At 42.3% G+C, this 14,902-nt stretch overlaps 1 protein-coding gene across 1 annotated transcript in view; it reads right to left on the reverse strand.

Moving 5' to 3' along the window:
* CEP112 (centrosomal protein 112) overlaps positions 1-14,902 on the reverse strand; it is a 281,747-nt gene that overhangs the window by 58,438 nt on the left and 208,407 nt on the right. Inside the window, exons 22-23 of the mRNA XM_014458887.2 lie at positions 11,397-11,459; positions 5,062-5,211 (exon numbers count right to left, since the gene is read on the reverse strand). Of these exons, the coding sequence (XP_014314373.1) occupies positions 5,062-5,211; positions 11,397-11,459 (213 nt within the window). The remainder of the gene's footprint in view (positions 1-5,061; positions 5,212-11,396; positions 11,460-14,902) is intronic.

Below are 14,902 nucleotides of genomic sequence, written 5' to 3' on the forward strand. Positions count from 1 at the left end.
AATTATTAAACATTAAAATATTTCTAAATTTGTAAATTTTTTAAATACTAAAAAACTAAATGATGCCTATGACTTCCAATATTTGATTAAGCAAAGCAATGCATGTTTTGAGTCATGTGATAGTGACATTAACCACCAACAGCCCCAGAGTGACTTCTGAGGAGTGAACTTCACCTCGCCACGGGGAGGAAGAACGTTTTCACTGGACTCTTACAATCCACGTGCATTCATTCATCAAGTCCGAGTGGCTCCTTGGTATGTACGAGGCAGTGTTCCAGGGGCTGAGAGTATTTTTCTTAGGGCTTGAAAGATTTTGTCTTCTGAGCAAATAATCTTCAACTAGTCTTTAAATGAAATAAAAATTTGCCAGAGAGTGGAACAGGAGGAAAGGTAAAATAATTTGGTCATTTATTCTCTGATCACTTGTTGTTGTTGTTTTAATACATATTTTTATTTATTTCAGAGAGGGAGAGGGAGAAAGAGAGAGAAACATCAGTGATGAGAGAGAATCAATGATTGGCTGCCTCCTGCAGCCCCACACTGGGGATCGAGCCTGCAAACCCTACCAGGAATCGAACGGTGACCTCCTGGTTCATAGGTTGACGCTCAACCACTGAGCCACACAGGCCGGGCTCTGCTTACTTGTTTTTGCTTCTCCTTGCTTTAGGAAGCCAGGTCATAATTCCCTGCCACCTGGTACCCAAACCTATCTCCCAGGGCATTCTTCCTGGAAAATGGCAAGTATCCCCCATGCCACTTTGGCTGAATGGCTCTGCCTTCCTCTCTGAGCGAGCAGGCGAGCCTTCCTGGGTGGGACATAGAATACACTTCTATTCTTAGCATTATTAATTCTAATTCAGGAGGGCACAAAGAAAACGCCACTTCCCTCTCGCCTTAGGATGTGCAGGCGGGGGAGACGAGAACTAAATAACGAACAGGCCCCAGACAAAGCCGTGGATGTGGGGCACTGTGCTTTCTTTCTGCTTCTCAGTGCTGCCGAGCCCCCCACAATGAGCTCTGGACTTTCATTCTTTGGGAAATGGATTCCTGTAAGCTTTGAGCACAGTAAGAATTGCCCAATCTTATGAAATATTCCTTTTCCCCCCTCCAGCCCTTCTGGTAACACAGACCAGATTTCTAGACATCCTACTGGCAGCCGACCTTTCCTTGTGAACTCCGGTCAGTGGCCAAGGGAGAGCAGCATCAATGCTCTCAAACCTCCTTTCTATGCCTGCAAGCAAGAATCTGACAACATCTCTCCTTGATATGAAATCTCTGCGTGGACATCTGGCCTCACAGTGAGGAACTTTCAATACACCAGCTTCAAAGAAAGGGCTCGGCCTGGTGGGCGGCGGGGCAGGAGGACAGTCGGCAGTCTGTCGTAGAGCTGCTTCTAACAGCTTCCCCAGCGAACTCTGGGAGCAGAGAGGACGGTGCTAACTAACATTTAGATGACTTGGCTTCAGTAGACAGACTTTTGGAGGCCTTCCCGGAGCATACAAACCATGCCCCTCAGATAACACATATGGGCTGTAGGGTGTTCTATTAGATGCTGCCTGATCAGGCAAAATATATGACTGTGGCCACAAGATCTGAGTAATTTTCGCCTAGCTGTGACAGCATCACAAATTGTTTACAAGCTGGTTGCCATCGATGAAATAACATGAGAACCAAGTGGCATTGTTAGTTTTCAGAGCCCTGGTTTATGAGGGGACATCATTCATTAATTCAGCATATTTCCAGCACTTCCATTGAGCCAAATATTGTGCGAAGGGCTTGCTCTCAAGAAGCATCGAGTCTAGTTGGTGAGAAAGAGAATTCATAAAAACACAGTTCACAACCTCCCATCTGCAGTCCTCGATCCAAAATCCTCCAAAAACTACAAATAAGTTTTGAAAGGTTGCAGTTAACTTGTGAGAACACAAAACTTGACTGATGTTGCCAGGGTGTCCGTGGTCTCTATGTGTCCCAGTTATTGAGGATAATCTGCGTTTCCCAGTGCTTGTGTGTTTGATACTGTGTGTTGTCCCAGGCCCCACTGGGGACAAAGTACAAGCACCGTGTCACCTTCCTATACTCTGACTTCACAGAACACACGCAGCCTCAGGGTCTGAGATGAGGGACTGTGGAGGTGTGTGGTGAACACTTCACTGCAGGAATTGACAAAGCTGGTGTGAGCCTCTCCCTCGGACGCGTCACAGAGGAGACCACATTTAATCTTCAAGGGAAAGGACTTCCTCAGAGTTCCTGGGACCAGAGAGCAGTGAGGGCGAGGACTGGCAGCAATGAGGTGAGGGAGGGGAGAATTCGCTCAAGGGGATTTGCGGAATCGGACTGGAGTGGCCAGGTGGATGCTGGTGGTACTCTAGTTCAGATCATCAATACAAGAGGAAGAACAGGCTGGGGGAAGGGAAGAGCGGGGGAAGGTAACTCTGTTTGTGATCTGCCTCGTTTGAGCAGCCTCTGGATCATCCAAGTGAAAATGTGCAGCAGTGGTTAGAACTGGACTGAGAGCTCAGAAAGGCGTCTGGGTGGAGGTGACAATTCAAAAGTCATTTGCATGAATGCTTACTTGAGGGGATGAGACATTGTAGGGATAGTGCATACACAGCAAGGAGAAGAGGCCTTGAGTAATACCACCATTTAAGTGCTAAGAGGAGGAAGAGCAGACGGGGCCTGGGAATGGGAGGAGGCTTGGGAGTGGCAGCTGAGCTGGGAGGTGTTGCCGTGGAGCTGAGGGGTGTCAGAGGCTGTTTCCAGGGCAGATGGGATCACTGCTCCTAGGCATTCCTGGGCTTCATTGGAATGAGCCCAATCTAAAGGTGGGGTCAAACCCAGCCAGCCACAGCCCGCAGCCGAGCCACACCAGAGATCTGCAGACACCTTGCAAGAAAAAGTAGTGTCCTTTCTTATAAGTCGCTGAGTTTGGGGGATTGTTTCTTATGGAGCATTACTGTGACGACAGCTGACTAACACAGGTTCCTTGTTAAATGTTATAAGGGAGTCAAAGAGGCTTCTGAGAGTAGATAATAGATTGAACTTCTCTCTCCCAACACCAAATGACGTGAATAAATAACAATAAAAACTAGCAGAAATGCACTAACAGCACAGAAATAGGGTAGAGCAAGGTAGACATCATACAAAACCTCTCAACCACCTGCAGTCAAGGACAGATACAGGATTCTGGAGCACACCAGAGAGGCGCACAGTGACAACTTCAAACTCTGCCAATGTCCCTGAATCCTTATTTTATGACGACTTCACAAAATTCCAACAATTGGTGCTTGGGACAATGCTCCAACCAACTGAGCTACCTGGCCAGGGCGTTTTCCCTTTTTGCTTATATTGGAATTCAATTTTTTATTGAAATTTGGAAATTACCTACCAGTTGGTATTTGGACATCACTGGAAAAGAAATTCCCATAAAATGAAAGTTGAAATGAAGTGTTCAACTCAGTTGTACAGGTCAATGAGGACTTGCTGTGCATTTATAAATGAGGAGAGTGCCAAAGATTTCTTTCAATTAGTGGAATATGAAAAGGAAACATCTCTTCTGTCTTATATCATATGTAGGGGAAAAGAAAAAGCTCACAGATAGAACTATATAGGGAAAAATATCATTAATAATAAAATAAAGTAAGTCCTTTCTTCTAAAGTGAGGAGGCTGGATGTAATAGCTTCCAAGGTTTTGTTCATACCTTAAAGCTTTTTTACTCTATTCAGGGTTGCCCAGGTTTAAAAAATATCCTATATAATAAAAGCCTGATATGCAAATCTACCGAACAGTGGAATGACGGGTCACTGTGACGCACACTGACCACCAGGGGGCAGACACTCATGCAGGAACTGCTCCCCTGGTGATCAGTGCTCTCCCACAGGGGGAGTGCTGCTCAGCCAGAAGCCGGGCTCATAGCTGGTGAGCGCAGCGGCAGTGGCAGGAGCCTCTCTTGCCTCCGCTGCAGGTGGGCGGTAAGGAGTGAGGGGTCCCAGACTGCAAGAGCCCAGACTGCGAGAGGGATGTCTGACTGCCGGCTTAGGCCCGATCCCCTAAGCAGGCAGGGGGACATCCCCTGAGAGGTCCCAGACTGCAAGAGGGCACAGGCCAGGCTGAGGGACCCCCCCCTCCACCCAGTGCACAAATCTCATGCACCGAGCCTCTAGTCTATATATAAGAAAGCAACTTACATTAACACTAACGTTTCCCTAAATTACTCAGATCGTCTACAATGGGCTATAGAAAGCAAGATGGGTGTTAGGCAGAAAAGGGCAGTGATAAAATCCAAATGTTTCTTTGCTTCGTATGATCACTCTACATGCTTCAAGCATTGCTCTAACAAAGTAAAGTCACCAAAAAATAATCCTTTGCTGAGAATTCTTAAAATATTTTTTTTGTTCTCTTCTAAATCTTATTTATAAAGGTTTCCAGATGCTTATCCTCACAGATTAAATACGCATGAGGCGGACAAACACAGGAATACTCACTGCTCCGGAGCCAAGGAAATGCCACTTGGAGATGGGACTGCCCATCACCCCAGGAACCAGAGTGCAGGGGGTGTCTGTTGCTACGAAAGGTGTGCCTTTCTGAAGCTGTTTGGAAACCACCTAGGGGCTCAGCATACACATCCGAGCACAGCAAATAGTTGGAATTCCAAACCTCAAACAGGTTATTTCTCATCACACAGATGCATAATGAGAGGATGTGGGCAGAGAATAGGATGCCAATTGGAAGCTGACTTCTGAATTTATTAGCCAGCAGCCCTGGGCTGAAAGAGTCATCTAATATCAAGAGAACGTTCCAAAGTGGTTCTCAAGAAAGAGCACCGGGTGGTTTTCGAATATGTGTTCCATGTGAATGGAGCGAGTTTGCCAAAAATGACTTTGTATGCTGGCATGTGACCTCTCCGAGGGAAGCGGCCTGAGTCACCGGACACATCAAAGGTGGAGGCCAGTGAGTGGGGTGACTGCAGGCTGTGTGGACAAGCCAGATACCTGCAAGCATCTGCCCCCTTTGAATTACATGGCAGCAGCTGGGACCACTGGTTACTGAAGTCTTCCGATTACCTTGATTGCTCGGTCATTATCTCTAATCAGCTGCTGCTTCTCATCTTCAAACTTCTGGGTAACATCCTGCAGCCGCCTTTCCGCAGCGAGCTGCTGCCGGCTGCTCTCTTCTTTCAGGGCGGAAATGGCTGTCTGGAGCTCGGAGATGGTCTAAAATGAAAACAGCATGCGATCACTCGCATTCTTCAGCGAGAGGCGTCTACTTCATATGCATTTATGCTCAACAAAAGAATGGGATTGGCAAGACTCTACTCCACAAACTCAGTATTTCCAATTAACGTATCACACACTATAACGCATGAAATTCCACCCAATAAAAGACTGTAATAAAAATGGTGAATGGTGAATAACAGCTGAACCAAATATATTTGGAAGACATTTCCACGATAACATTCCACAATATTTACTCATCAGCAGAAAGAACATCTGTGATCTCAAATATATGAAATGCGTCAGATCTTATTTTACTGAGAAATATACTTATTGGAAAGAAAAAAGCTATTGTGCCTTGCCTAATACTTTGAACTGTAATAACCAAAGAAAATAAGGAAGAGTTCATTCTCCATAGTTACCTAATTCCACACAGCAGTTTTTGAGTATTCACCAGCGGCTGAGCACTGTGCTAAGCACTGTAAGTTCCTATGGAGGCATTAGTATTGCCCATCATCTATTAATGGAGAAACAGAGGCACAGAAAGAGGCCACAGATTTTACAACCAAGGAGACAGGCAGGACTTGAACCATGCACAGTCCAAGCAACTGCTGCACTAATTGGTTCCTCAAACCAGGCTACTTCGAACAGGTTTTGGGATTGAAGAGAAGTTTATGATGACACAGTTCCAAAAAGGTTGCTTTCTTCCTAAGTGCTAATATATTCATGAAAGTTGATTTTGGTCCACATAGTGTCATTTCAGAGACTCCTGGAGTATTCTCTACACTTGAGAACTGGTTCTCTCTATGACTGGGTTCCCTCCCAGTTCTCAATGCAATCATCTGGTGAGGGAGCTTTGAATTTAATGGGCTGACTCTTCCTTTGGTTTAGATGTATCCACTTCCTTTCAAATTCAATAGTGATGACTTTCAAAAGCAGGAAATGGTGGTTTCTTCTAATAAAAGAAAGAACCCTCGTCCTGGGTTAGAGCAGAATTCTGTTGGTTCTAAGGGAGAAGGGCCGGTTGATGAAAAACACCGGAGAAGTTAGTGTTCTTCCTTGAAACTCAGTTTTTCCAGCTATTATTAGATGACAACACCAGTTCACAGCATTAGAAGGCAATAAATAGAAAGTGTCTGGAGTCTCCCAAAAGCCAAGTCCTATGGAAATATTAGTTGTTACTACTGACAGAAATAATAGCACATTTACAATAAAATGTGGGGTACTTATGCTTTTAGAAGGGAGCTAGATTCACTGTAACAAAGCTTAACATTTAGAATTTGTAAAGAATCAAATACTAAGACAATTGTGAAAGAGATGATAATAGCAGTACAGTCATATTTTTAAATGCAAACTTGACCCTTCTGCTGTGAGTTGGGGAATTCATTTACTGGGAAGGAAGATGTTTTCATCTGTTTCTTGAATTTTGATGAAATGTTTCCATTCTGGCATCAGTTCCATTAATTCTCATAGCACTTCTATGAAACAGGGAAGGTTAAATTTTTACAGTAAATGTCAAAAACTGAGGCACAGAGTAATGAACTCACTCACAGTCACAGAGCCAGAGGAGCTGGAGATAACAAAGAGCCAGATTTCCTTGGCTCAACATGAAACTTGGGATTGGTATTTTATAAGAACATGGGGCCAAATAGCAAAAATAACTTACTCTCTCAATGACTATTGCAGTGTTTCAAGTTGAGTAAACTACAACTTTGCAGAAGTGGAGAGTTTAATTCTGTAATGTGTTCATTGTGTGTTCGGTGTGTGTGTGTGTGAGTGTGTGTGTGTGTGTGTGTGTGTGTGTGTGTGTGTGTATTAGTTCTGTGCAATTTTATCGTGTGTATAGATTCATATATCTATCATCATAATCACGCAATGCATTTTTAAAGTACATAGTAATTTCATTTCTTTAAAAAAAGTAAGATTCAGATTAGCTTTATAATGGAAGATAAAAATATTTTGGGGTTCTTCAAATGACAAGGGTGTGAAAGAGGGATCTCTCATCGTCAGAAGATTTATGACAAGAACACATCAGAAAGAAAGACATGCAGGTTTTAGAAGGAACCACTAGCAAAGCATGCTTGCCTTTGTGTGGGAAATTAAACCCTACATTCTTTGAGGGAATAATGAGATTATTTTTGGGAAAATGAGATTACCTTTGGAAAGTTCATTTAAAAACTTATGAAGATGATATAGGGAGAGTGTCAAAACATTTCAGGTTGGACAGATAAACAGATAAATTGGTTGACAGACTGATAAACCTTGGACAGATAAACAGATAAATTGGTTGACAGACTGATAGATAAGATGGCTACAGAGACATGACTAAAATATAGATAATTTTTAAAAACTGATTTGAGATTTATTTTAAGAAAGAAAATAATCATACTAACTAGATTAATAAGCTTTAGGTAAGGAACAAAATTCACCTGGTTGCAGACACAGAGTATAAGGGAATAGGCTATTTTCATCTTAGCTCAGTGCACATAACTGGCACCCAAATACTTAAGTAGTAGAATTATAATCAGAGTAAGTAAAAAAATAATTACTTGAAATAGTATATTGAGATAAGCTAGCCTTTCATAGAAAAATTTCTGAGAAAAATGAAAACTAATCTATACAATCCTAATCAAACCCCACCAGTTTGGGTTGAGTCGTAATTAAAAACCATAGAACAAAATGCCGCCATTCAGCTAAATGTGTACCTGCATTCGCTTCCGAGAAGGAAGTGAATTAGAGTGTTAAAAATTAACATTTTGGAAACAAAAGGAGGGCTCTCTGAGGCTGATACTGTAAGCAACCTATTCCATGAAAGCTATCACAGTTAATAATGATTATTAAGCAATTGATACTTTGAATTAATGTTAGTGGTCTTATTAGGTCTTAAAAATAACAGGATTCTAAATAGAGGTTAATATTTTATCTTTAACTCACTTAACTGTTTTTCAGGTCATAGAGGAGTTGGAGATTTTTATAAAGCTCTTCTGTAAAATACAATAGACAAGACAAGGCATCCTCGGGGAGGTTCAGCGAGCATGGAAGATCCTCCTAAACTAAGTGGGAGAGGGGCTCCTTCACACCTTTTGCATTCTGGGCCGTCACCCTGGAGAGTGACAGGAAGGCTGGGTGTGGGACACATGGCGCAGGCCCGGGCACTGATCTGCAGGGAATGTGGGAGCAAGTGTGGGCAGCCGGGGAGCCGGGCCCTGGCAGCGAGTGGGTGTTGGCATCCAGCTTTAGTTTTCTCACCACCACTTATACCCCTGCAGATGGCAACATCTTTCTTTGACCAAGTAAGTCAGTTGAGTGGGAACCAGCATAAGAATTGAAAAGGGAGGCTAATATATAATATTAAGATAAAAAGAATAAATACATGACTCTGATAGAATGATCCTGGAAGTGTGCCCAGCGATGAAAGGAACACCATCCTGGTGGGCGTTGAGAATCCCAAAGGGGCACAGTCCTGGATATGCCAAGGGTTTGGTGTACATGGTCTAGTAGGTCCTAAACGCTTGATAAAATCTTAAAGATTAAGTAACTTCCTTTAAGGGAGGAAAATGTTTAAAATATTTTCCAATGTAACTGATGAGTTCCTGGTTACCAATTCATTACTAAGGCATTCATCTTATTACTTTTTTTTTTTTGAGAGATTGTTAAAAATTTAATAAAGTTAAGCAACTTTGTTCCTGCACTCTCCTCAGCTTAGACATTGAATTAGAGAATCCAGTAAACAAACTGGAAAACAGAAAAAAGTCAATCCATGGTCCTGTTTTACAATGTTTATTTTTAAATCATCTGTTTCTCTGAACTGACTGATCAGCAATGTTTCTCATATTTAGCGGTGGGCTAACAAATACTGGCAATGTGAGGCTGTCATCCCATCTGTTATGAGAAGGATGGACTATCTCTTATTATGTTACTAGACCTTTTCGAAGGTTTTTTCTGACTTGGCGTTGCACTGGCCTTTCATTTATGAAATGATGGTCATAGGACATGGCAGTTGTTACTAGTTGGTTTTTCCTCTTCTTCTTCCTCCTCCTTCTTCATGTCTTTCATTGGGAAAATATTCAGCAACCCTTTACCTCTCCAAATTCTGGAAGTAGATTTTTATCAATGTGCAAACACCCCAAATAAACTAATTTTTTGCCCTTTCCATACCTTTTCCCTTCTTTGCTCCCTCTTTTCCTTTCTCATTGCAAGTTTCATACTATCATTGTAAGAGCTAAAAGTGATTAAATGCTTTGCTAGCTATAGGCTCTGCACTAAGCACTTTTGTGGTATTGTGTTACTTAATCCTCCAAGTAAGCATTACTCCCCCATTATACAAATGAGCAAACTGAATTCCAGAGAGGGCAGGTAACTCGCTCAAGGTCACGTAAGTGGTAGGGCTGGAATTCCAATTCAGGTCTGCCGCCCTGGGAAGCTGGGGTGATCTTCCACACTCACTTCCATTTAATTTGCTTTAATACCATCTAATCGGCCTTCTTCACACATTCCTCTAGATAAACTTCAACACCCCTGGTTACACTCCCATCATGGAAGCATTTTGTCAGCTATCTTCTATCTCACTTTCTGTCTGCCTCCCCCATTTAACATAAAGCACAAGCAGCAGGATGTGATGCATGCCAGCTGGGCGGTTTCCATTATTTCAGTTTAAACTTTAACTTTCAGAGTAATAAGATTTCTTTTGATTATAAGATTTTTTCTCAGTGGATTATAAAGGATATTCCCCATGTTTTTTCCTCAAGGAAGGTCTAGAATAAGGGCAGTCAAGACAATCATCATCTTTTTTTTTTTTCAATCCTCACCCAAGGATATTTTTTCCATTGATTTTTTTAGAGAGAGTGGGAGGGGAGAGATAGGGAGAGAGAAACATTGATGTGAGAGAGACACATCGATAGGTTGCCTCCCGCACTCGTCCTGATGGGGGCCCAGGGATTGAGCCTGCAGACAAAGGTACAAGCCTTTGATGGGAATCAAACCCGCAACCCTTCAGTCCGCAGACCGACGCTCTAACCACTGAACCAAATTGGCTAGTGCAACCATCATCTTTTTAAATAAGCACATATGAGCCTTCACTTGAAGGTTTTTGATTTCCTAATGGGATGTAAATTATGAGATATGCACATTTTTGAAATAATTGTAGAATTTAAGAAATTTCATGATCATCACCACCACCAAAATTGTGTGATACAAAAAATGTGAGGGAGTGGGTCAGGCTGGGGCAGTCAGATCCGGGTTGGATCCTGGCTCAGTCATTTGCTAATTATGTGACCTCACTTTCCTGAGCCTTAGTTTCCTCAAGTGGAAACTAATAATAATTCCTAGTCTCAGTGTTATTATGAATGAAGACAGAATGAGTCAATACGGTTAGTGCCCCATAAAATTCTTGATATTAGTATCATTTTGTTGTCATGTTGCTGTTACTACCAATTGTGTGGTGACTCATAAAATGGTACATACATTTCAGTTTACTACCACGTTTCACTGTATACATTAAGAAAAGGTGAGTTACAAAGTCATTAGTTATGATGCCACAAAACTAAAATGAAAGTTAGTATTTATTTAGTTAGAATTATTCATACAACTAAGGAATGCTAGGGATTCCCTGGGTGCTGCTCTAGAATAGCGTTGTAACAACTCATGCAGAGAGCACTGTAAGCATCATGTCAAGTAGAGAAGGCATCAATTATTGGCCTTTTCAGACTAAAACTACAAAAGTAACAACACACAGCAAGCTATGAGTGGAGGGACTTCTTCTTTTTCCCAAAGGAGCCAACAGTTGAGCTGGTAATTTAATGCAGACACTTGCCATTTTGAATTCTGTTGTTAAGCTGTCTTTACTGCAGCAAAATGGAATATTGCAAAAAAGCACAGATGGTATCAAACTGCTTACATCACAGATGTAGGCGTGTGCCTCCCGCCCTCATGAAATATGCTTCGGCCTGGGCTTGCTCAAGTGCACGGGCTGGTTCTACCACATGTGAGTGTGTGTTCACATGGTTCAATTTAAAAAAGTTTTTTTTAATAAAAAATATTAAAAGCATATATTACTTATCCATGTACCCATCAAAAACATGATGCTAATCTGTGAGGAACTGGAGAGAATGAAGTTTAATCCTAACATACAAAGGCTTTTATGCATATGTTCTTCTCGTTTTGCTTTTCTCTTCCAACGTTCTTACCTGCAAAGATTTGGCAAGCTTCTGGGTGTACTCCTTCTCAATCTGCTTCAGTCTGCTGTTGGCCTGAAAGACACACGGACGTGAACACACACACAGTGACCTGTGAGCTTGGTATCTTGCACATGCCTATCACCAGCAGCTGGGCCGGCTGCCAGCTGCACCGCCCTCTGGAGCAGCCAGAAAACCACAGGGCTTGTCTTTGATCCAGCGCCAACTATTCATCACTTAAAACGCAAAGAGCAAAAGAAAAAAAAAAGATTTCTCCTGCCAATGATTAGACAAACACAGACTTCTGTGGAGAGACAGAGAAAGGGAGAAGGAGAGACAGAAATAGACACAGAGCAAGTGTGAAGGCTCAGAAGGTAAAGTGGGGAAGGGGAGAAGGAACAAAGAAGGAGCAGGAAGAGGAAGGGGGAGGGAGTGGAGCAGGAGGAGATGTAACACTCTTTCCCTTCGTTTAAAGGGGAAAGAAATAGACGTTCCCAGACAGGCAGATAGGAGACTTCTAGATTCACTGAGCTGACTTGAGCCCCCACTCTGCCTAACACACAAGAACGATTTTTTGAAGTGACACATGTATCTAATCAAACCATGTCCACGTCCCGGAAGCGGGGTGTTGCCAGAATAAGCCCAAGGACAGTGCGATTGTGTCCTTTGCCACGCGAGGTCTGACTTTTTTGCATGTGACCTGCTTTCTGCTCTGTGGGCACCTTTGGGACCCTCCCTTTATCCTGAGTGTTTGGAAACGTCACAGTGACATGCCCTAGACTGGGCCTTCCCCTCCCTGTGCAGGCACGGAGTAGGCCCTTCCAACCTGCGCTGGGCCCTTCGTCTAAGGAGGTTCTGGCCAGTATTCTCATAACTGGCTATGCTGTATGATAAAAAGAAATGAATCCAGGGTGACTTCAAGATAGTTGTCCCAAGCAACTAGAAGAATGGGGTGTCATCATTACCTTACATCAAAACCTTGGTGGAACAGGTTTTTGGAGGAAGATCCAGTAAGTTTCGGACACATGAAGCTTGGAGATGCCTATTGGACATGTAGCGTTGAAGTGAACATGTGGACATTCCAGTCTGGAGTTCAGGGGAGAGGTCTAGGCTAAAAGTATACATCAGCATATACATGGTGTATAGGACTATGCTACGGATGACATGTTAAGGCATCGAGGGTCTATAAAAATGGAAGTACAAGTATTCTGAGCCCTGGGCCTGCCAATGTCAAGAAAGCAAATAATGGCCAGAGAGATGAGAGGCCAGGACAGGATGGAATCCTGAAGCCACATAAAGAAAGTGTTTCAAGGCGTATTCCACCGTGTCCGATGCTACAGAGAGCTCGTGCACAGGGAGGGCTGGGAAATGACCACATGGCTTTTTTGAGCATGTGGGGGACATTGGTGATTTGGATAGAAGCAATTTTGTGTAGTGGCAAGGAGGAACGCTAGATTAGAGGGAGCCCAAGAGAGAGGGGAGGAATTGGAGCAGATACAGACACTTTGTTCAGGGTTTTGTTACAAAGGGAAGGAGAGAAATGGGCTGGAAGCTGCAGGGGAAGTGGGCAAAGGCGGGGCTGACTTGTTTGTAGTTTGTATTTTTTTGTGTGAGATGAGAGAACTAACAGCATACAAGCTGACAGGAAAGATCTGCAGGAGAGAGGGGAAAATAGCTGATGCCAGGGACTCACTGGAGACATGTCCTTGAGGAAAGGAAAGGTCGTGGGATGGAGAGTGCAGGGGAGGAGAGGGCCTTTGCTGGGAAGTACAGGTACCACCCTCTGCAGCAGTGGTGGGAACTTCTGATTAATTCTAGCTTCTCCATGAAGCAGAAGGAACGGTTCATCAGGTTAGCAGGAGGAGGGCAGAAAAGACTGTTGGGACTCTTGAGGTGTGAGGCGAGAACATGAATAGTCACCTGGGAAAGTGGGGAGGGACTGCAGAATGAGTCCATAGACCCGGGAAGCATTCTGGGCCACTTGAAATGACCAATGCTGAATTTAAAGTGAGACCAGATGGTGGTATATAAAAAGCCTAGACCAGTGGTTCTCAACCTTCCTAATGCCGCGACCCTTTAATACAGTTCCTCATGTTGTGGTGACCCCCAATTTCATTGTTACAAATTGAACATAATTAAAGCATAGTGATTAATCACAAAAACAATATGTAATTATATATGTGTTTTCCGATGGTCTTAGGCGACCTCTGTGAAAGGGTCGTTCGACCCCCAAAGGGGTCGCGACCCACAGGTTGAGAACCACTGGCCTAGACCTAGTAACAGCGAAATAGAGCAGAATCAATACTCTAAAGCATAATGAGAAATTGTGTAATTTCTTGAATAATTGAAGAAATAAAATTTATCAAGCTTCAAGGCTTTTACTATGTATGTGAACCTAAGTCACAGCTGCCTGAATTTCTGAACTTTTCAATTACATCTAAAAAGCTCTGGTTGAGCATGGTTGAAAAATTATAGCTAATTAATCATGCAAACTGTTCCCCCGACATTTTTGAATAATTTTACTCTCAGCATGGTATTGACTTACATTTAATGTCACACATAAATTAAGTTAGGGTTAGCTATTTGAATCCAAGTCTTATTTTCATAGCTATCATTACTATAGAAAAATACCGTTTTCCAATAGTCATCTACAACATGGCCTGAATAGGTATAGAATAACAGATGAGAAAAAAAATAATTTTGAAGTGAGCAGAATTGTTTTGTTGTTGCTGTTGTTTCAACCTCACTGCTCCCGTGTGTGCTTGGCTACCTCTTCACCCTTCACAAGCACTCGGTTCCCCTCTGCTTCTCTAGGGCGTCTTCCTTGTCAAAGAGCCCAGTGTGTTGGTCCACTTTCTCTATGCAACTCCCACCAAAATCTCAGGTTTAAAACCCTATTGCAAAAGAACCAATCAACCAACCAATTTTCACAAAGGTGTCAATGGCTGTTAATCATCTTTTAAAATTTTTTTTATCTTTATTGTTGAAAGTATTTTAGATATCCACTCCCCCTCCCCCCAAATCATCTTAATATAGCACCCTTTTCTGCAGGGCACTTCACATTATGTCATAATTCAAAAAAGTCTTTCATTCCTTTATTTCCCATGTCCCATCACTAAAGGTGAAAATTCATGCATCCATGATTTCCAGGAAGGTGATTTGAAGGGAAGAAAATTAGGAGACTCCTCTTTTTAAGGCAAGTTCAGATCTCATAAAGATACATTTCTTTAAAATATAATAGTATAAGTTTTGGAATAAACAGGATTAAATAAAAGGATGCTTCCCAAATTCTTTAAACAGTACAAAGCTCAGATTACTATGCAGTATTTCTACTAAAAGTTGTATAGGTACCCATTTGAAGCTTCTTCAAAGACTGAAAGAGTTATGGTGCCAGATATTACTACATAACTGTGTATTATCCTATGGTGCATAAATATTCAGATAATTCATAATGAATACTTAGATTTAATTTATTTTAATTTTTAAAATTTAGAATTTTTACACAACTTTCCAACTTG

Source organism: Myotis lucifugus, unplaced genomic scaffold, assembly GCF_000147115.1.
Source record: "Myotis lucifugus unplaced genomic scaffold, Myoluc2.0 scaffold_100, whole genome shotgun sequence".
NCBI lineage: Eukaryota > Metazoa > Chordata > Mammalia > Chiroptera > Vespertilionidae > Myotis > Myotis lucifugus.